At 42.5% G+C, this 22,684-nt stretch overlaps 1 protein-coding gene across 7 annotated transcripts in view; it reads right to left on the bottom strand.

Annotated features, from left to right (window-relative positions):
* Positions 1 to 20,383, bottom strand: part of RESF1 (retroelement silencing factor 1) — a 32,874-nt gene extending 12,491 nt beyond the window's left edge. For 3 of the 7 annotated variants that reach the window (XM_028491171.2, XM_028491173.2, XM_028491174.2), the window contains exons 1-3: positions 20,296 to 20,383; positions 18,871 to 18,965; positions 2,110 to 2,193 (exon numbers count right to left, since the gene is read on the bottom strand). In XM_028491171.2, coding sequence (XP_028346972.1) covers positions 2,110 to 2,127 — 18 coding nt within the window. In that variant the 5' untranslated portion in view covers positions 2,128 to 2,193; positions 18,871 to 18,965; positions 20,296 to 20,383. Of the gene's footprint in view, positions 1 to 1,559; positions 1,693 to 2,109; positions 2,194 to 14,361; positions 14,495 to 18,870; positions 18,966 to 19,914; positions 19,981 to 20,295 lie in introns of those variants that run through there. The other 4 variants (XM_007116735.4, XM_007116737.4, XM_028491172.2 and 1 more) reach the window with 4 other exon arrangements.
* Between the last annotated feature and the right edge of the window lie 2,301 nt (positions 20,384 to 22,684).

Below are 22,684 nucleotides of genomic sequence, written 5' to 3'. Positions count from 1 at the left end.
CAGATCTTTTAGATCTATTACATGATGGATCAGTGTACTCAAACTAGATTGAAGAAGGCACGTTACCATGTGTTTGATTTGTTGATGTGATTCTTGTGAATTTTATATATATGTTTATTTATGTATTTGCTCATAAATAATACAGTAGAAGGGAGCCTTTTGAGGCCTGGTGTCAAGCATGAAATAAAGCCGTGACTAGAAACTGACTCTATGACTTCAGAGGTTTCATTTTTTGTCATTGCTGTACCTGAGCCAAGATTGATCTGTGCATGCTGGTAGGAAGAGGCAGAAATATTGGGGATCTCCTGCCAATGTGACCCAAGGTGACACAGGTGACATTAGAAACTCTCCCCCTCCCAAAATGAACATCTGATCTTGGAGATAACGTGCTCCTGGGACTATAAACTTAGGTGAGCTGGGACTGTTCGCATTTGAGATGAGTGTTGCTGTAACCTCATCTCTTGTCGAGGATCCATTCTTCAAGGCATCGGCCACCAGAGGCTTTGCCCGAATGGACAGTCTTCACCTCATCACTTGTGACCCAGCAGTAATCCAGACCTGCTTGAGTGCCTCGTTGCGGAGACTATAGTGTCTTGGACCAACTGGACTTTTCTATTATGGATGCATGCATGGACTTGGTTCGTTACAAGCACTTCGTGCTCAAGTGGTTTTCACTTTCATTCTGCATTTTTACATACATTTTTGCTTTCTATTTCTCTGCTTGCTTCTTCTCACTTATGTGAAAGTCAAAGCCATTGGTGAATTCTATGTTTGTCCTCACCCGTCATTTGATTAAGGTAGTAAAGAAACCTCCCTCTCTTTGAGAGTTTAATTTGTCGGGGAGCCAGATCACCCTTGTCCAGCATGACAGCATGCACATTTTGGTTTAAAAACAGGTCCCAAGGAGAAAGATCTGTATATTCCTCACATGCTTTCTCCCAGGAAAGATCCTTAATAAGACAACTGATCAGGGAGAAGTATAATACAAAGTAAAAAGCAGTACTACCAAGTAGCAGTACCACAAAAGAGCTAATGATAAATTCCCAATAATTTGCCCTATTTCTTATGTGAGCTTGGGGGTGGGAGGCTGTTACAGACTGAATTCTGTTCCCTCAAAATTTATATGTTTAATTAAGTCCAGTTCACTATATTTGGAGATAGGGCCTTGAGTGAGGCAATTAAGGTTAAATGAGGTCATAAGGGTGGGGCCTTGATCCAACAGGATTAGTGTCCTTATAAGAGAGACAACCAGGTGTATACACACACAGGAAAGACCATCTGAGGAAACAGAGAGGGAAGCTGTGTGCAAGCCAATGAGAGAGACCTCAGGAGAAACCAAACACATTGATCTCAGACTTCCAGACTGTAGTAGACCTGCAGAAATTTATTGTTTAAGCTACCCAAGCTGTGGTTATTTTGTTAGGGCAGCCCTGCAGACTAACACAGAGCCTATGGGTAGGAAGAGAAATGCTCCTTACAAATAATCTTGGGTTGTTGGGTTTTTACCCCCTCTCTCTCCTTTGCTGGCATAGAAAAAAACTGAAGCCTGGAAAACCAACCTTGAACTACGAAATTAAAAGGAGAGAGTTAAGGGACCTCCGTGGCAGTCCAGTGGTTAAGACTCTGCACTTCCACTGCAGGGGGCGCTGGTTTCATCCCTGGTCGGGGGACTAAGATCCCACATGCCACTTGCTGCAGCCAAAAACAAAAACAGAACAAAACAAAAAAGACCTTTTTCCTGACTGCAGCCTCTACTTTTGGATACAATGTATTCTTAGACCTTCTGAAGACCTTTTTTTGCCGTATGCGGGCCTCTCACTGTTGTGGCCTCTCCCACTGCGGAGCACAGACTCCGGACGCAAAGGCTCAGGGCTCAGGGGCCTAGCCACTCCGCTGCACGTGGGTTCTTCCAGGACCGGGGCACGAACCCGTGTCCCCTGCATCGGCAGGTGGACTCTCAACCACTGTGCCACCAGGGAAGCCCTTGAAGATATATTTTAATGGAGATAACTAGAGACAGGATTTCCATGGTCTATCATTTAAACTTTTCTTGGAAAAATAAACTCTTGTGCCCCCAAATTTGCACCCCGTCCTCTTATCTCCCCTCACCTGTGACAGCCATGGCATTTACCTAACAAATTCCAGCTATGGCTGAACTTAAGAACCTCTCTGCACAGGAATAGCCAAAGTTTTCTGGGGAAAAAACACACAAGCCAACAAAATGAGTTTACACATTGCACATATCAACAGTACCTGACAATTCTACTTCATTTTCTTGAAATTTTATTTATATTAAAGTAATTTAATTTTTCCATTCTTCTCTCCTCCCTGGTCCCCCGCCACCCCAACCCATACACATGCTCCCCCTACTCAGCTGCTTATATTTCAGAGGGAAAAAATAGCACTATCCATCATCCTCCTGTCACCAAATCTATAAGACACAGCCTTGTAAATGCAGTCTGTACTTATAGTATCAAATCTCTACATTTAAAATCCTGCTCCCAAGAATTCCCTGGTGGTCCAGTGGTTAGGACTGAGTGCTTTGACTGCTATGGGCCCGGGTTCAATGCCTGGTCAGGGAACTAAGATCCTGCAAGCCACGCAGCACAGCCAGAAAACAAAAAAAGAAAAGAGAGAGAGAAAATCCTACTCCCTTTCCCTGTATTCCCAATATCAACCTGTCTCTACTGGATTAAAAGTCAGTTACACATACACAGGCGCACACACACACATGCACATACGCCAGGATTACTGGTACCCAAAAAACACAGCAAATAACCTCATTGGGCCCTACATTATTCAGCTCTTTACTCCCCACCCCCCACATACCAGTGACAGTCTTTTAACTTGGTTAAAAATCACAAATATAACAAATCAGATTTTAAATGCTTAAGACCTTTAAAGGTAGAAACAAATATGATTTTTTAAAAAGTAATTTGTGGGACTTCCCTGGTGGTCCAGTGGGTAAGACTCCAACATGCTCCCAATGCAGGGGGCGGGGGTTCAATCCCTGATTGGGGAACTAGATCCTACATGCATCCACAGCTAAGAAGTCCACATGCCACAACTAAAGATCCTGCATGCCACAACTAAGACCTGGCACAGCCAAAACTAAATAAATATTAAAAATAAATAAATAAAGGTGGGACTTCCCTGGTGGCGCAGTGGTTAAGAATCCGCCTGCCAATGCAGGGGACAAGGGTTCAATCCCTGGTCCGGGAAGATCCCACATGCTGTGGAGCAACTAAGCCCATGCACCACAACTACCGAGCCTGTGCTCTAGAGCCCATGAGCCACCACTACTGAAGCCCGCGCGCCTAGAGCCGTGCTCCGCAACAAGAGAAGCCACCGCAATGAGAAGCCCGTGCACCGCAACAAAGAGTAGCCCCCACTCACCACAACTAGAGAAAGCCCACATGCAGCAACAAAGACCCAAGGCAGCCAAAAATAAATAAAATAAAAAATAAAAGTAATTTGTGATTCCATAAAATAAAAAAAATACTGAATAAATTATTAAAGAAGCTAAAATGCTACATTACAAAATATTCACTTAATGCAAAAGAAAACAGTGAGGGACAAAAAGATATGAGACAAAATAAAAAGTAAAAACAGGAGATGTAAATCCAACTATATCATAATAACATTAAAAGTGAGTGGATTAAACAATCCAAATGACAATGTCAGATTATATTTTTAAAAAATGGCTAGCTAACTATATGCTGTCTCCAATAGGCATACCTTTGAGTCAAAGATAAAAACAGATTGGAAATAAAAGGATAAAAAAAGAGGGACTTCCCTGGTGGTCCAGCAGTTAAAAGACTGCACTCCTAATGCAGGGGACCCAGATCTGGTCAGAGAACTATATCTCATATGCCACAACTAAAAGATCCCACGTGTTGCAACTAAACATCCCACATGCCACAACAAAGATCCCTTGTGCTGCAACTAACACCCGGCACAGCCAAATAAATAAATAATTTTTTTAAAAAAAGGATTAAAAAAAGATATTAGGCATACAACAGCCACAATAAAGGGAGAATGACTGTACTAATTATCAGAAAAAATACACTAACAAAAAATGTTACTGAAGAGGGACTTTTTATAACCATAAAAGGTCAGTCCACCAAGCAAGATATAACAACTATAAATACATACACACTTAAGAGAGCATTAAGGGCTTCCCTGGTGGCACAGTGGTTAAGAACACAATGCAAGGGACACGGGTTCGAGCCCTGGTCCGGGAAGATCCCACATGCCTCAGAATGACTGGGCCCGTGCACCACAACTACTGAGTCGCGCTCTAGAGCCTGTGACCCACAACTACTGAGCCCGTGTGCTACAACTACTGAAGCCCACGCACCTAGAGCCGGTGCTCCACAACAGGAGAGACCACCACAATGAGAAGCCCGTGCACCGCAACAAAGAGTAGCCCCTGCTCGCCACAACTAAAGAAAGCCTGCACGCAGCCGCGAAGACCCAATGCAGCCAAAAATAAAAGAAAGAAATAAATAAAATTACATTTAAAAAAAGAGAGAGCGCATTAAAATACAAGAAGTAGGGACTTCCCTGGTGGTGCAGTAGTTAAGAATCCACCTGCCAATGCAGGGAACACGGGTTTGAGCCCTGATCTGGGAAGATCCCAAATGCTGCGGAGCAACTAAGCCCATGTGCCACAACTACTAAGCCTGTGCTCCATAGCTCGCAAGCCACAACTACTGAAGCCCACACACCTAGAACCCATGCTCTGCAACAAGAGAAGCCACCACAATGAGAAGGCGGCACACCATAACAAAGAGTAGCCCCCACTCTCTGCAACTAGAGAAAGCCCGTGCAGCAACGAAGACCCAATGCAGCCAAAAATAAATAAATTTTTTAAAAAATGAATAAATTTATATTTTAAAAATACAAGAAGCAAAACACAAAGTGAAAAATAGGCAATTCACCAACAGTCAAAGACTTCAATTCCCCACTTTCAATAGTGAACAAAATTGGCAGGGAGGAAAAAAAATCAACAAGGAAATAGGAGTTTTCAACATATTATATACACCCACATTTCTAGTTTCCAGTGCAGATTAAAAAAAAAAAATCAAAAAACTAGAGTACTTTAGGTTGCAGGTTACTGCACAATTGTCCATTGGCTGCTTTGCAGTTTTAAGGTTCTCTCCTCTCTGGCAGTTTCTATGGATTAGAGCCAATAGTTCATGTACTCTTGTCAAGTGGCAAAAGGGTCAGCAAGCAGCCCAGTGACAGGTGAATGTGCCAGCAAGCTATGAAAGCACTGGATTCTTATATTCTGTTGTGGGGAATCTTCCTAACTATGAATATGTATAGGTAAATTAGCAAACTGTAAATAATGATCCTTGATATAGCCACACAAAGTTTGGCTCTACTAACCCACCCATCTGGCTGTAGGTTTTACGGTTTGCAGAACAAGCAATACTAATATGTTGATGCTGATAAACTGTGGTGGCCCTCAATGGGAAGGGAGGCAAGCAGCCCGGGTGTGTTGACATTGATAAAGTGCTATGGTCTACACTGGGGGGGATTTAGAGTCATAATTAGTATACTCCTATTCCAAAGAGAGAATCCATGGAGGCTTCCTGTGTGTCATCACAAAAACAGTCTTTTAAAATTTTTAATTTAAAAAAACCCTGAAGTCTATCTTTATGTCTGACAGTCTCTGGATTGAAACCTTATATATATTATTACTATTACTTCCTTGAGAAAAGTGGGAAGAAAGCAAGTCACTAAAATCCATGGCACAGGAAGTTGTAAACAGCAAGTTGTAAACTGCGAAATTAAGATGAATTAGTGAAGCTGGAAAAAAAGGGAAGTGAATGGCTGCAGTAGACTATAAATGTAACAAATGCATGTGGATTTTCACATAAAATCTTCATAAAGACCTTACTAACGTTAAGAAAAGGCTTGTGATTTTTTTTATTTTTAAATATTCTATATCCATACAATGCAAATATGGTTTAACTGGAAAGCCTCCTTTATTTGAAGTCAGCCTTATTACAGAAAATTACAAACCAAAAAATAACCTAAAAATCATACCTTTGAAGAATAATCATACTAATATCTATCTTCAACACAAATGCACAAGTACTTACAACCACCAACAGAAAAGACTCTACTGAAATGGACCTATTATATTATGGTTTGCCATGGCCAGGCTTACTTTAGGCCAGACAAAGTAGTAAGAAACAGAACATGAAAGGGCAAATTAAGCCACATCAAGAATTTTTTTATATGCAAGGGTAACAATTTATCAAAGAAACTGGAATGTTATTATAGTGAAAGACAATGCTATTAAAAGCCAAGAGTGATAGGCTTTTAAAAAGACTGCCTCAGGGCAAAGCAAAAGATGCGTATCTAGGGACTTCCCTGGCAGAACAGTGGTTAAGACTCTGTGTGTCCACTGCAGGGGGCACGGGTTCCATCCCTGGTCAGGGAACTAGTATGCCAGGTGGCGTGGCCCAGAAATTTAAAAAAAAAAAAAAAAAAAAAAGATGCATATCTAGACAGTTCTCTAGCAGGCTTCGATAAATGTTTGTCAAATGAATAAACGTTACCTATAATTGTTGAACACCAAGTTAAAGAGAAGTCCCTATTTAAACCTGCAAATGGGAAAAAGTCTCCACCCCTCCCTTCACATCTGTGTCAACCATAAACATTAAATGATTTCATCTGTAAGCATTTCAGTACCTCAAAACTACAGGATTTCTTAAAAAGTACAGTACTCTTCTCATACCTGAAAAAAACATATCTCTTCTGGTATTTTAAATTGGAACCTTCCCTTATGTCTTTAGTTCCACTTCTAAAGTGTTTATTTGGAGAGTCCACTGATGTGATTAAATTGAAGAAAACCCAGTATTTTTCATTGCAAAACTCATCTCCAATGGAAAAAGCTATAGATTCTTCTTTAAAATCAACAAAACCACAAATACCAACACGTAAGTGGTAAAACCCACTTCTGAGGAATTCCAAAAGTATCAAGATTTACTCAACCTATTCCAGCTCTTTTTGTGTCCTTAGTCCTAAGAGAAATAAGGCTTTTATCAGGCCTTGAATTAGGCTTTCAAGAATACACTACCCTAGATTTTACCTTTATAACACAACTTATAAATAGTAACAGCTAACACTTGAAAATTTATGTCAAGAACTGTATTGAATACTAAATACACTTAATGGTCACAACAAATGCTGGAAGCCAAGCAGTCCTAAGCAGGAGCGCAGCGGCTGGCAGGGCCACTGTCCCAGATGTTAGGTCGGCTCTGCTGCAGATAGAAAGGAGACAAGACTGAATGGATTCCTATGTAGTTTTTTACCCACTCAAACAGCAAAACCAACTTCAGTGTCCCTAGACCCACAAGGTAATACCAAGGCGGATGAGAACTGTAAACCGCAGTCATTTCATAGCCTGCAGTTATACCCCAAGGGAAGGGAGGCTGTCAAGTCTTGAGTGCAAGTGGAACTAGGGAGGAAGAGAAACCACATTGTGGCATGTCTCAGGAGGCTGCCAGGAGGACCTGTGGGGTGTCCTGCCAAGGTGTGGGTCAGACTGAGATTAAGCAAGGCTTTGCCTGTGAGGCTTTTAAAGGAAAAGAAAGGTCATCAGAGCCCCATGGTGAAGCTGTTCACCTACGTGTCTACTCTCCAATCTTTCAGATACCTAGCTCCAAATTCAATTCAGAAGCACAGGCCAACACAATCAGATGCCCTACTTAATTATACTTCCTCTTAGGTAACACTGGGTAAGAGTGACTCGACAGTGACTCTCAGCAGGATGACCAGGCCACAACCAGGCTCCCCATATGTCCCAGATGCCATCAAGGTTCACCAGTCAGAGCCACGTGGCTTTCTCCTGGGAGAATGGAGAAGCGGGAATAAATTGCTCTCCTTTCCCTGATTGATTAATCTCAGTACAGCATGAGGCGCTGGCACTCATCATGATGGGCACTGGGGCTAGAAAGTGTACACTAGTTTGTTGTCTCTTTATAGTAGAGGTCAGACAAATTTCAGACCACCTTTTCTAGGCCTATTATTCCCTACAGTGGGAACGAAAGATCACAGAGCACATAGGAAGAAGTCAGTTATCCTTCCTTGGAGTTCTGCCTAGCAACTCATTTGGGCCCTCTAGGTTCCCACCTCAAGGAAACATGACCCATTAGAGGGGTAGTGGTCTCAAGTATCTGGAAATCCCTGACACCTGCCTCAAGTATAGATAATTAATATTTGGTAGGCAAGTATAAGCTACTTAACAATATTCTATTGGGGTACAAAGTGCATTAGGAGATAAGCATCACTTATTACAATAGCAATGAGGCAATTCTGTGCCTCTTGAGGTAGACAAACTCCCTGAGTAGAAGTGAACAGTTTCCATAAAGTATGCTGAAATGCCTCTGAAGAGAAATCTGACAAAAATCTCCTCCTCCCTGTTAGTTACCACTGTCATAATAGGCGCATTATAGTGTTTGCTCTGGTAGTCCCAGGTTGTTGACAGGATTCCAAGAACTACAACAGAGGCATTTTGTTGTCATGGGGTTAAGATTCAGATTCTATAAAACTGGAGGTTAAGATTAATGATGCAAAGAGACCTCAAGTACCAGAAAAAACATATAGGACAAAATCTACCTTCTTGTCAGCAGGGTCAGGTAAAGGATGACAGATCCAGCAAGCAGTTAAATTCAGAGCCATAACTACAGTCTAAAAAATGTACACAAGAGGGTTCTAATCAGGAAACCATGAGAAATCATGACTAATACGATGAGGTATTCAGGCCTGTGCCCAAGGACACAGCTCCAAGGACATCCACTCCCAAAGTCAGCAGCTGCTGAGTTTCTAAGTGTCCTTAGATTAAGATCTTCCATTGGCCTGTAGTTATACTGAAGATGGTGGCAACAGTCTGGAGTAAATTAGATTAATGGCTTCTGAGCGCCCCCTACCCCCATGATCAGTACTGTCTTCCTTCCCCACCAGCATAGGGGAGCCATTCAAGCTTTGCTGGATGAGAAGGAATGGCAATCACTCAGTTGTAAAGTGAATAATCCCATGCTCTAAGCCACCCTGGCCACGACACTTTGCCCAATGACATGATCATAAAGAAGGAAAATGTAAAAACGGATAGAAATTGTGACAGTGAATCTTTAGGGGCATGAAACAGTGACCTACTGGAGATGAATTTCTGTCATCCAATAAACATCCTTCAACTACTTCAACTAAAGTAACATGTAGCAAGAAAGTGAATGCAGAAGCAGTTATAAGAATCCAACTATTGGGCTTCCCTGGTGGTGCAGTGGTTGAGAGTCCACCTGCCGATGCAGGGGACATGGGTTCGTGCCTCGGTCCGGGAAGATCCCACATGCCATGGAGTGGCTGGGCCCGTGAGCCATGGCCGCTGAGCCTGCGCGTCCAGAGCCTCTGCTCCGCAACAGGAGAGGCCACAACAGTGAGAGGCCCGCATACCACGAAAAAAAAAAAAAAAAAAAAAAAGAATCCAACTGTTAACCAGACATTAAAGAGATTTGCAAAAATACAAAACAATGCCACCCTTTTCACTAGTGTTTTGTGTTGTTTTGGAAAACATTTATATTAACATGTAAGGATTTACTGTGGTTTTTAAAATTATTATTCATTTATTTATTTTTGGCTGCGTTGGGTCTTTGTTGTTGAGTGCGGGCTTTCTCTAGTTACGGCGAGTGGGGGGTACTCTTCGTTGCAGTGCTCAGGCTTCTCACTGTGGTGGCTTCTCCTGTTGCGGAACACAGGCTCTAGACGTGCGGGCTTCAGTAGTTGTGGCACATGGGCTCAGTAGTTGTGGCTCACGGGCTCTAGAGCTCCCGGCTCAGTAGTTGTGGCACATGGGCTTAGTTGCTCCGCAGCATGTGGGATCTTCCCGGACCAGGGCTCGAACCTGTGGTCCCTCCATTGGCAGGCAGATTCTTAACCACTGCGCCACCAGGGAAGTCCTACTGTTATTTTAAAATAAAATAGTTTTTAAAAATTCCTGTTTCAGTTTTTAATGCAGTAAATATTGATGTAACCTACATAAACAAATGTTCTTTAGGGTCTTTAAGAATTTTTACTGCATATAATTGCTTCCTGAGACCATGTGTTCCTGCAGTCTCCAGCTGCAGAGAAAGCATGTCCATGCAGCTCTCAATGGAGGGAGAATCTGGAAGCACACACCTGACTTCTATGGACTTTGCCTATGCACATCTTTTTCCCGTTGGTCCTATATTGTATCCTTTGCCGTCATAAACTTTAGCCACAAGGATACAAAAAGAGAGAAAAGGAACAAAACCACAAGCTGGGTCTTTGAAAAGATCAACAAAATTGATAAACCTTTAGCTAGACTGAGCAAGAAAAAAGACTCGGATTACTAAACTCAGGAATAAGGACATAACTACCAACCTTATATTTAAAAAGAGATACTATGAACAACTGCATGCCAATATATTCAGATCATTTGGATGAAAAGGACAAACCCCTGTGATATTGTAATTTATAATAAGAAATACATTATTAGGTCTTCATCCCCATTTCTGGCACAAAGCTCCTAAAACCCTCGGATTTCCTTAGTGAGAGAGATAAAGGTGTCTTTTGTTATGTCACTGAGGTGACTTTCTGACTGCACCTAAGGATGGAGGCTGGTTGCCAGGAGAACCAACCAGATGATTTTGTAACACAGCAGGACCCTATGGGGCCTTCCTGCAACAGGCCTTCCCCCATATCCTCTGCTTTAACTCCTCTCTGAAGTACCTAGATAATAGTATTTGATGCAAATTTCCTGAGTTGTTGGACAAACTACATGATGATCATGAGCACATTATCCCCAGGCCTCCTGGAGCCTAAGGACTGATAAGGTTAACCCCTGTGACACCACCCTGCTGCCTCACCATCAGCCAATCAGAGAATCGTGTGCAAGCTGATCACATACCCTGAGAGCCCCGCCCCAATTACCTGGCCTTTAAAAATGCTTTGCTGAAACCCTTCAGGGAGCTCAAGGCTTTTCAGGGCATGAGCCACCTCATCTCCTTGCATGGTCTTGCAATAAACCTTTCTCTGCTGCAAACTCTTGACATTTCCGTTTGTTTGGTCTCACTGTGTTTGCGTTAACAATTAAGAGGGTTGGAACGTTCAGTCCCACCCCTCACCCCCAGCCCTGCACCTCCCTCCCCTACCCCACAGCTCCAGGAGGGGAGAGGAGCTGGAGGTTGAATCAATCACCAATGGCCAGTGATTTAATCAATCACGACTGTGTAAAGAGGTCTCCATAAAAACCCCAAAGGACAGGGTTGGGGAGCTTTCAGCGTTGATGAACACATGATCTGGGGAGAAGTGGCATGGAAGCTCCACATCCCTTCCTCCCATGTACTTTACCCTACACATCTCTTCCACCTGGTTGATGATTCCTATTGTTAAAAAATTTAAAAAAACCCAACAGGTCCTAGGTTGGAGCCACTTGCCCCCAGGACAGCAAACTAAGATTTAATTGCAGTTTCAAAATCTCCCAGGTCTTAAATTTCTGGAATTTCCTGGTCAGCACTAGTGAGGTAACCTTGCCTGAAACAATACTTTCTTTTCTTTTGCTAATAACCTCCTTCTCTCGCCCCGGTTTCTATAAAAGGCTTCCATTCTGTACAGCTCCTCGGAGCTCCAATTTACTCTCAATTCATGAATTGTTGAAAAGAGCCAATTTAGATCCTCAAATTTACTCAGTTGAGTATTGTGTAACAATATCCTTTAATATCCTTTGCAATAAACCAGTAATCTAGTAAGTAAAATGTTTCTGAGTTCTGTAAGCCTCTCTAGCAAATTAATTGAACAGAGGAGGGGGGGTCTTAGAAACCTCTTACCAATCAATCAGAAATACAGGTATCAACCTGGACTTGAGACTGGTGTCTGAAGTTCAAGGAGAGGGTTGGTCCTGGGAACCTCCAATCTATACCCAGTCAGAAGCACAGGTGACAATGTGGGCTTGTGCATCTGAAGTGGGGGGTGAGGCAACTTGTGGGACCGAGGCTTCGACCTGTGGAATCTGATGGCATTTCTGGGTAGATAGTGTCAGAACTGAGTTTGTAACAGGGAAGAGCCAAATCTAACTACATGTTGGATCTGGTTCTTTTACTTTAAACTTTGCTTTCCACTGCTTTAGTTCACTAAAAGGATACTGTCTATACATAATGGCCTGCCTCAGGGAACCCTGCCCCTGAATATTCAACCAAAGTGCCTTTGTTCAGGGAAGTGTCCAGACCCTGTCCACCTGTGGACGGCTGCAAGAAAGAAGAAATTAACACATCCCCTCCCTGAGGCTGGCCATTCCAAGGGATTGTTGCAAAACTTATGGCCTTTTTACTTCACTCCCTCATCTCTTCCCCGTCTCTGTTCTATAAAAGAAACTGGCATCCAAACCCCGATAAGATGGTTCTTTTGAGACACTAGTCTGCCATCTTTTCCGTCTGCCGGCTTTCGGAATAAAGTCATACTCCTTGCCTCAACATCTCATCTCCCGATTTACTGGCCTGTCGTGCAGCAAGTAGAGGGAGCTTGGACTTGGTAACAAGTTGAACTGTAGGACACCCAACTGATGTCCCCAGAGAATTGCTTGTTGGTAGTACGGTGGGGAACCACCCCCCCTCCCACACACACACATTGGAATTGGGTGCAGAATCCCAAAAGACACACTGACCAAAACTGACTCAAGAAGATACAGGAAATCGGAACAGACCCATGAAGAAATTGAATTAGTAACCAAAAAACAACCCAAAAAGAAATGGTTAGGCCCAGATGGCTTTCTGGTGATTCATGCCCAAAATTTAAACATTTAAAACCCACTCTACAAACTCTTCTCAAACATAAAAGAGGGAATACTTCCCAAATCAATTTTGAGGCCAATACTAAAATCAGAAAATAAATAAATACATAAAAGCACAATAAAACTACAGACCGGGCTTCCCTGGTGGCGCCGCGGTTGCGAGTCCGCCTGCCAATGCAGGGGACACAGGTTCATGCCCCGGTCCAGGAAGATCCCACATGCCGCGGAGCGGCTGGGACCGTGGGCCATGGCCGCTGAGCCTGCGCATCCGGAGCCTGCGCTCCACAACGGGAGAGGCCACAACAGTGAGAGGCCCGCATACCGCAAAAAAAAAAAAAAAAAAAACAAAACAAACAAAAAAAAAACACTACAGACCAATCTGTTATGTATAGATGCAAAAATCTTCAACAAAATACTAGCAAACCGAATATAACAGCATATAAAAATAAGTATACGCCATGACCAACTGGTACTTTCCCAGAAATGCAAGATTGATTTTTTTATTTTTTATGTTGAACCAATGTCATATAACACATCAATAGAATAAAGGACACAAACCACATGATCATCTCAAGCACATGTAGAAAAAGCATCTACTATGACTGAAATTACATGCATCCTAAAATCCAACACCCTTTCAGATAAAAACACTAAAACTAGAAACAAAGGGGAACTTCCTCAACTGGATAAAAGGCATCTACAAAAAAGTCACAGCTTTAAAGCCTGAATGTTTTTCCGTTTACAAGATCAGGAACAAGACAAGGATATCTGCTCTTGCCACTTCTATTCAACATTGTAGGAGGGGTTCTAGCCATGGCACTTGGCAAAAAGAAAAAAATAAAAGACATCCAGATTGGAAATTAAGAAATAAAACTACCTCTACTTACAGATGGCATCATCTTGTATATAGGAAGTTGTAAGGAATCCAACTAATAAAAAACTAATAGAACTAGTTTGACTAGGTCGCCTAGTACAAGCTCAATACACAAAAACCAAATTTATTTCTATACAACAATCTAGAAAACAATTCCATTTACAGTAACAGCAAAAAGAATGAAATACTTCGGAATAAATTTAACGAAAAGTGAAAATTGTACACTCTGAATATTACAAAACATTGCCAAAAGAAATTAAAGACCTAAATAAGTGGAAACACATCCCACATTCATGGACTGGAAGATTTGATACTCTCAAGGTGGCACTACTCCTCAAATTGGTCTACAGATTATTACAAACCCTTACCAAAGTCCCAGATGTCTTCTTTGCAGAAATTGAGAACCTGACCCTAAAATTCATTTTGAAAAAGAGTATAAAGTTGAAGGACTCACACTTCCCAATTTCAAAACTTTAAACTACAAAACTAGAGTAAACTGCTACAGGCTCTCTGGTGGGGCCTTACACCAATGGGTATTTCCCAGAACTGCTACTGCCAATGTCCTTGTCCCGGTGAGGCACAGCACGCCCCCCCACCACCTCTGCAGGAGACCCTCCACTACCAGCAGATCTTAAAATAGTAATTGCAAATTAATAAGAAGAGCTACCATTGAGCAAGGGCACACATCACACTGGGAGCCTTTTCAGCACTCTCTCTAATGGTACTGATGATCTTGCAAGCCTTCCTTGTACCTTGAACCTCTGTGGTTTCCGATAATGCTGCTGCCCATCTGAAAGGACCTGATGAGAAGGGGAAGAGCCAGCAGTCACACCATCAGGATACTCAGGCAAAATATGGAGATACTCATATGGCAAAAAACTACAGCCTCTTTCCAACAGCTATGTGAGTGAGCCATCTTGGAAGCAAATCCCTGAGCCTCAGTCAAGCCTTCAAAAACTGTGTGCAGCTCCTGCAAGCCCTGAGCCACAACCACTCAGCTAAGCCATTCCCTGATTCCTGACCCACAGTAACTATATGAGATAATAACTATTTGCTGTTTTAAGCCACTAACATTTGGGGTAATTATGTAACAACTAATTATAATAACTAATACCAATGGCTAAAAAAAAAAAGAAAAAAAAAAACTAGAGTAAACAAAGTCATGTGGGACTGCACTAGGATAGACAATGATCAATGGAATAGAATCCAAAAACAAACCCTCATATATATGACCACTAGAAAGAAACTGGAATCCAGGATATATAAAGAACTTTTACACCTCGATAATATAAAAACAACTTGAATTTAAAGTTAACAGGTTTTGGGACTTCCCTGGTGGTGCCGTGGTTAAGACTCTACACTTCCACTGCAGGGGCATAAGTTCGATCCCTGGTTGGGGAACTAAGATCCCGCATGCCGCATGGCGTGGCCTAAAGTTAACAGGTTTTGGGCTTTCCTGGTGGCGCACTGGTTGAGAATCCGCCTGCCGATGCAGGGGACACGGGTTCGTGCCCCGGTCCGGGAAGATCCCACATGCCGAGGAGCGGCTGGGCCCGTGAGCCATGGCCACTGAGCCTGCGCTTCCGGAGCCTGCGCTCCACAACGGGAGAGGCCACAACAGTGAGAGGCCCACATCAAAGAAAAAAATAAATAAATAAATAAATAAATAAAGTTAACAGGTTTTGAATAGACAGTTTTTCCAAAGATATTCAAATAGGCAATATGCACAAAAAGATGCTCAACATCATTAATAAAATCACAGGATGCCACTTAATGCTCACTATGATAGCTACAATCAAAAAGACAAGTGTTGGTAAGAATGTGGACAAACTGGAACTCCTATGCATTGCTGTTACTACTGAAAATGTATATGGCTCATCAAAAAGTCTGGCAATTTCTCAAAAGGTCAAATATAGTTACCATATGATATGGCAGAGCAATTCCACTCCTAGATATATATATATACACGAATTGAAAATGTATGTCCATACAAACACTTGTACATGAATGCTCACAGCAACATTATTCAGAGTAGCCAAAAAGTGGAAACAATCCAAATGTGTGTTAACTGATGAAAGGAAAACAAAATGTGGCATAGCCATACAATGGAATTATTACTTGCTAATAAAAAGGAATGAAATACATACATGCTTATCATGAATCAATCTTGAAAACATCAAGCCAGGTGAGAAAAGAGTTGTAAAAGATCACATATGACATCATCTATAAGAAGTGTTCAGAATACACAAATCTAGAGACAAACTAGATTAATGGTTGCCTGGAGATGCGTGGGCTGGGGGAGAATGGAGAGTACAGAGAATATATGGAGAGCATAATGAGTAGAGATTCTTTTTGGAGGCAAGAATATGTTCTAAAAGTGATTGTGGTAATGGTTGCACACTATGTGAATATATGCAAAACCACTGTACACTGTAAGTGAATAAACTGAACTATATGAATATGATATATGAATTATATCTCTAAACTACAGGTAAAAAAAACATTTCCCAGTTGCTAGCACAGACATGGGCACATGACACGATGAGCACCAATGTAATTATAGACCTGGCAGAGCAACCAGACAAAAGACATGCTCTGTGCGACTGGCTATATACCTGGAGATGTTAGGGCTACCCAATGAAGGGGGAGCTGTGCCTGAGAATGAAGCCAATGCCAAAGAAGACAGCAGAACTCAAAGACAGTGTCTCAAGTCTTTAAAACTTTCTTTCACATTCAAATGTTGGATCCAGCCAAACCTGAAAGTCAAGCCACAAGAACTCTTTTTTTTTTTTAAACACCTTTATTGGAGTATAATTGCTTTACAATGGTGTATTAGTTTCTGCTTTATAACAAAGTGAATCAGTTATACATATACATATGTTCCCATATCTCTTCCCTCTTGGCATCTCCCTCCCACCCTCCCTATCCCACCCCTCTAGGTGGTCACAAAGCACTTCGCTCATCTCCCTGTGCTATGCGGCTGCTTCCCACTAGCTATTTTACATTTGGCAGTGTATATATGTCAGTGCCACTCTCTCACTTCGTCCCAGCTTACGCTTATCCTTCCCCCTCCCTGTGTCATCAAGTCCATTCTCTACATCTGCGTCTTTATTCCTGTCCTGCCCTTAGGTTCTTCAGAACCATTTTTTTTTTTAGATTCCATATATATGTGTTAGCATACTCTTTGACTTATTTCACTCTGTATGACAGACCCTAGGTCCATCCACCTCACTACAAATAACTCAATTTTCTTTCTTTTTATGGCTGAGTAATATTCCATTGTATATACGTGCCACATCTTCTTTATCCATTCAACTGTCGATGGACACTTAGGTTGCTTCCATGTCCTGACTATTGTAAATAGTGCTGCAATGAACATTGTGGTACATGACTCTTTTTGAATTATGGTTTTCTCAGGGTAAATGCCCAGTAATGGGACTGCTGGGTGGGATGGTAGTTCTATTTTTAGTTTTTTAAGGAACCTCCACTGTTCTCCATAGTGGCTGTATCAATTTACATTCCCACCAACAGTGCAAGAGGGTTCCCTTTTCTCCACACCCTCTCCAGCATTTATTGTTTGTAGACTTTTTGATGGCCATTCTGACTGGTGTGAGGTGATACCTCATTGTAGGTATCACCTACATTTACATTTCTCTAATGATTAGTGATGTTGAGCATCCTTTCATGTGTTTGTTGGCAATCTGTATATCTTCTCACATGAACTCTTAAGTTATGTGATCCAATAAATTCTCTTTGGGGGCTTAAAAAAATTTGCTTATGATTTTTTGTTTCTTGAAACCTAAGTGGACAATATAATTTCTTTAACCACAATTTTAACCACAAGATTTTATTTACAAATAAAGTCTTCTAATTTAACACATCTCAAGAGAATCTTAGTGACTGTCATTAAATCTCTGCAATCACTTGAGACATTTACCTCAACAGGCTAGCCTCTAACACTGCCCTTCAATTTACAAGCACACTTAAGATATCAAGCATAGACACACTACATAGCTGTCTGTCAACAAAGCACTTAGAATTCTTCAAAGGTCCACAGATAACATTTCTTTCTTTAAGATTACTCCTTTAGGGCTTCCCTGGTGGCGCAGTGGTTAAGAATCTGCCAGCCAATGCGGGGGACACGGCTTCGAGCGCCCAGATCCAAGAAGATCCCACATGTCGCGGAGCAAGTAAGCCCATGCGCCACAACTACTGAGCATGCGCTCTAGAGCCCGCGAGCCACAACTACTGAGCCGCGTGCTATAACTACTGAAGTCCACGAGCCTAGAGCCTGTGCTCCACAACAAGAGAAAGCCTGCGTGCAGCAAAGAAGACCAAACACAGCCAAAAATAAAAAAAATAATTAATTAAAAAAAAATATGGCTGCAGGTAAAAACCAGAGTTGTGTCTGGTACTTCCTTACAAAAACAGAACCTCCAACATGATCTACAGTGAAGGGTTTAATCAACACAAACTTGATAAATTGATTTAGAGCTTAAATGAGCAAACTGAAGCTCCTGTAAGACAGTGTTAATTTTCTTAGGCCATAAAATATATTTCTTCTCATGACAACAGCTAAGATTTATTAAGCATTTACCAGGAGCTCTTCCCAGTGTGTTCTATCTACCAAACTCATTAACTTATCACAACAATCCTGCGAGCTAGGTACTACTGTTACCCCCATTTCACAGAAGATGCGAAAACTGAGGCAGAGAAGTTAAATAATTCTCCCAAGGTTGCAGTGATGGCAAATGGTAGAGCCAAAATTTGACGCTCAGCAGTCTGACTGCAGGGACCATGGTCTTAATCACTACAGAAGATTTCCTAACACTACTTGGAGTTTACAGGATGGAAGCCCTGAAATGACCTCTTTGGCTTTATAGGTTGATATTTCAGGGAATGGTTCTCCCAGAAACACAGACCATGTAGAGAATAATGTTAAGTAGACCTCTTCCTCAGTAACTTAGACCACAGTCACCTCACCATCATCTCCTATTCCTTTTCTTGCAAAGGTGAACAGCTGAATTCTCCATGCTATGCCAACCATATTTCTCAAGCTTTGACGTCAAATCCACAGCATCCTATAGTTTAATATTTAACCAATGCTGATTCAACCTAATAATTTTGTTTCACAACAGATAAATTAGAGTAGACTACTTGGATAAGACACGCTTACCTTTAAATATGATATTACTCATTCATTACTGTATATGTTCCCTTTTCCTTCCAAACGTGTCAGTACCACTCCACACAGTGTTTACTTCTTTGGTCCTAGGAACAGCAAGAAACATTTTATAACTGATAATAATTTAATATAAAACTTAAATATATATCATTTAATACAAAATTTATAGTTGAATTTTATTTATATAAAGTTCACATTAAATTTATAATAAAAATACACACTATTTACTTGATACGACATTGCTGTGCTAACTGTTCCTTAAGGGTGCACCAAAAGCAAACTAAATTTACTGAATTCTTATTAAAAAGACAAAGTAACAGAAACAGAAACTGGGTCTGCCTTAAAATACCATTTTTTTAAGTGATAATTCACGTGCGCTCCTCCTTGGCCACTATTATTTTTATCACGCTAAACAACACTTTAATTCTTTATTGGATTAGTAAACGAGAAGCCAACTGTACAGTAAAAAAAAAATAAGTAAAACCTTAACTCATGCATAATAACACTAAATAAAACTTAAATGTGGTTTACAGCTAACGCATTAATCAGAGAAATCCCCAAACAAGCTCTGCGACCCGCCTATTTAAATGCACCCAAGCTCATCCCCATCACTTGCTGTTCTCTTTATTTTGATTACAGGCACTAGAAGTATTACAAATTGTTTTCAGTGAAACGATTCTCCGTAAGCTTGGTGAACTCAGGATCCTAAGGTCATCTGCTTAGAGAATTCGCGTCCCTCGAGAACATCTAAAATCGGTACGCATTTGTGCATTTAAAAATGCCTCGAGGAACTAGTTACTGCAAAGGAACAAGCGTCTCCGGCACAAGCGCGTTCGCGGGCCACTTGGAGATGCAAGCGAAGCAATTCTGTTTCGGGAGGTTCTGCATAATGGGGGTAGGGAGGAAGAAAACACTAGAAAAATAAATGCAAAACAAAGATCTTTTTTTCAAGCCAGCGACAGGAAATCAATAACAACATAAGCCACTCTCACATCCAGCCTAACTAATCGCCTTGGAGTTTAACAAAATGCGTACTCGCAGTCGGCACCCGCGACCTCTACCGTGAAGAGTAAGGCGATCCACAGAAAACACCCGGCGCGGCGCCGCCCTCTGGGTCAGGCTCTGAGTCCGCGGTTCCTCCGGGCCGGCCCCGCGCCGTGGGAGGGCAGCTAGCCGAACCCGGCGGGCCCGCCCAGCTCTGGGCGGCGGCCAGCGGGGCGCGCTCACCGAGGGCCCGAGGCCCGAGCCCCCGGAGCCCCCGGAGCCGCCACTCTGTCCCCGCCGCAGAACAAAAGCGCTCGCCGCCACACGCCCAGCCCCCGCCCGCAGACACCTGGACTCCCGGTGCCCCCAGCCCCGCCAAGACCAGATAAGACGTGCGAGTGTTGGCCGGGAACCAGGCCCCCCCCAACTTACCAAGGGCACGCAACGCAGCCAAGGAGAGCGGAGGAAAACGCAGCGCCTCGCGGCCCCAGAGTTTAAGTCAACTCGGGTCCGCCTCCAGGGGCGGGTCGTGTTGGAGGCCCCGCTCCCGGAACAGCACAACCCCGCCCCGGGCGCAACGGCAGCTCCGAGACCCGGTCCCCGGCGCCGGGGTCCTAGTGCCGATCGGATGAAGTAGCGTCCGGGGCCAGCCCCGCCCCCCAGTCATCTCCCAAACTTGCAAAGCTAGTTCACGTATCTGAGGAAGAAGACTCCAGCAGTGGCTCTCCGCCTTTAATTTGCATCAGATTCTTTCGAAGGATTTGTTAAAAAGGGACTGAAGAGCACCACCTGCAAAATTGCCAATTCAGTAAGTCTAACTCCGGGCTGAAAATTTCTAACAAGGGGGAACATCCATTAACGCAGAGAAACCTTCTCAAAGAAAAGGAAATAGACTCTTTTTGCTGGGGGATTTCTACAGGAGAAAGTTGTGAAAATTAATAAAGGGAAACCTCACCAAAATAGAGTTGGGAGGCCAGAAGGGGGAGCTCTCATGCAGTACAGTACCACTCCCAGTCAATTACAGAAAAAATTGTCAATTACAGGCCCCAAAGAGCAAAGATGTACATTGCAGTTCATACAAGAAATAGCCTACCCCAGCAACTCAGCCAATGAGAAACTGTCATCACCCTCACTTTTCACCATGCACTTTGCTTCAAAAGAACCCCTCCCAAATTCTTCCTTTTTCTCTATAAAGTAACTTTCCTTTGTTTGTTGGACTCGACTATGGCTTTTGCTATAGCTTGCTTGACCCAAATTGCAATTTGGTCACCAAGTGCAAACTGATACCGCTTGCCCCATGACAGGCCAATAAATCGAGAGACCAGGTGTTGGGGCAAGGAATAGCGACTTTATTCAGAAAGGCAGCAGTCGGAGAAGATGGCAGACTAGTGTCCCAAAGAAACATCTTGCGGGAGCTAGAATTCAGGCTTCTTTTAATACTAAAGGGGGAGGGGGTGTGGTTGGTTGCAGACTTCTTGGTGCTGGCCAGACCCTGGAGGGGATGTGAGAATCCTTTCATCTTGTAGCTGTCCACAAAGGTCTGGTCACCATGTTCCTGTAAACCTCCAATAAGACAAATGTTATTCTTTGTTCTGCAACTGTTTATCTCTATGTAAATGAAAAGTCTTATACCTTTAAAGGTCAAGCCTGGAAGGCAGAGTCTTGAGAATGCGCCCTCAAGTACATTTCAGGCTCTAGGCAACATTTTTTTGGACAAAGGTGCAGAACCAGCATGACTAAGCACAGGCAACGAGGCAACAGAGCACAAAGGTTAAAGCTAAAGGTATCAGGTTTGTTCTTCTCTGTTACAATTCCTCTGCTATTCCCGAATAAACCCATTTTTGCTGATAAAATAACTTTTATTTTTAAAGTCAACAAAGTAAACAAGGGAATCCAATCTGAGTGAATAAGAATGAGAAAGGGCAGAGTTGGTTAGTTCTTGTAATATGTAGGGCGGGGTAGTCCTTTGCCCTCTTGAGGTGTAGATCATGGCTCTGCACTCACTAGACGTACAACTTTGGGGAAATCACTTAACCTGTCTCTGCTCAGTTTTCTCATCTGTAAATTGAAAATAACACTAACACTTACCTCATAGGATCGTTGAGATAGTTACATGAACTAATACATAACTAAAAGCAGCTCCCAGAACGTGGGGTGGTGTCCTTGGCTCAGATATGGGGTTTTCCAGAGCCTATACCACACGGGTCAGCAAACAGAAGTGAACGCAAGAAACAGGGAGTTTTGTTGCAAGAAAGTCTGACATGGACCCCACTCCTATATAGCCTAAGGAAGGCTTAATGCCCAGCAAGATTTAATGCCCAGGAAGCTACAACTCATTCTGAAATGAAGCGGTTGATCTCCCTGCTGTGTATCCTTGCCCCTGTTTGTGCTTTCTCCTGTCTCCTTTAGATGAATAAAGCTTGTCTGATTTTCCAAAAGTGTGGTCTTTCCACCACTCCTAAAATACAACTGACATTTGTCAATATAGCAGGCCTGAAGGGTCACCAGCAAGGAGACTTGCAATGGGAGGACACAATCTCTAGAACCTGAAAGTTGTTTAATCAGGGGCTGGACTTTAAGTTGCCTTCTCTTTAAGGTATTTATAATTCAGTATGCTAAACAAAGAAACTTGTTATCCGACTGGTCAGGCTGGGGAAAGATTCCCCAAGAGATTAGATAGTTCTATGCTATGTCCCCTATCATAAATTACAGATCCTCTCTCTGTGTTTCACAATATTCAAAAGAAAGTCTCTCTTTAGTCAAATTACTTTGACTATAGATGCTATCTCAATCTTTCAAGAGCATAATACTCAGCCTCAAG

The sequence above is a fragment of the Physeter macrocephalus genome, chromosome 6 (assembly GCF_002837175.3).
Source record: "Physeter macrocephalus isolate SW-GA chromosome 6, ASM283717v5, whole genome shotgun sequence".
Lineage (NCBI taxonomy): Eukaryota > Metazoa > Chordata > Mammalia > Artiodactyla > Physeteridae > Physeter > Physeter macrocephalus.
This window is presented reverse-complemented; position numbering and strand designations above follow the sequence as displayed.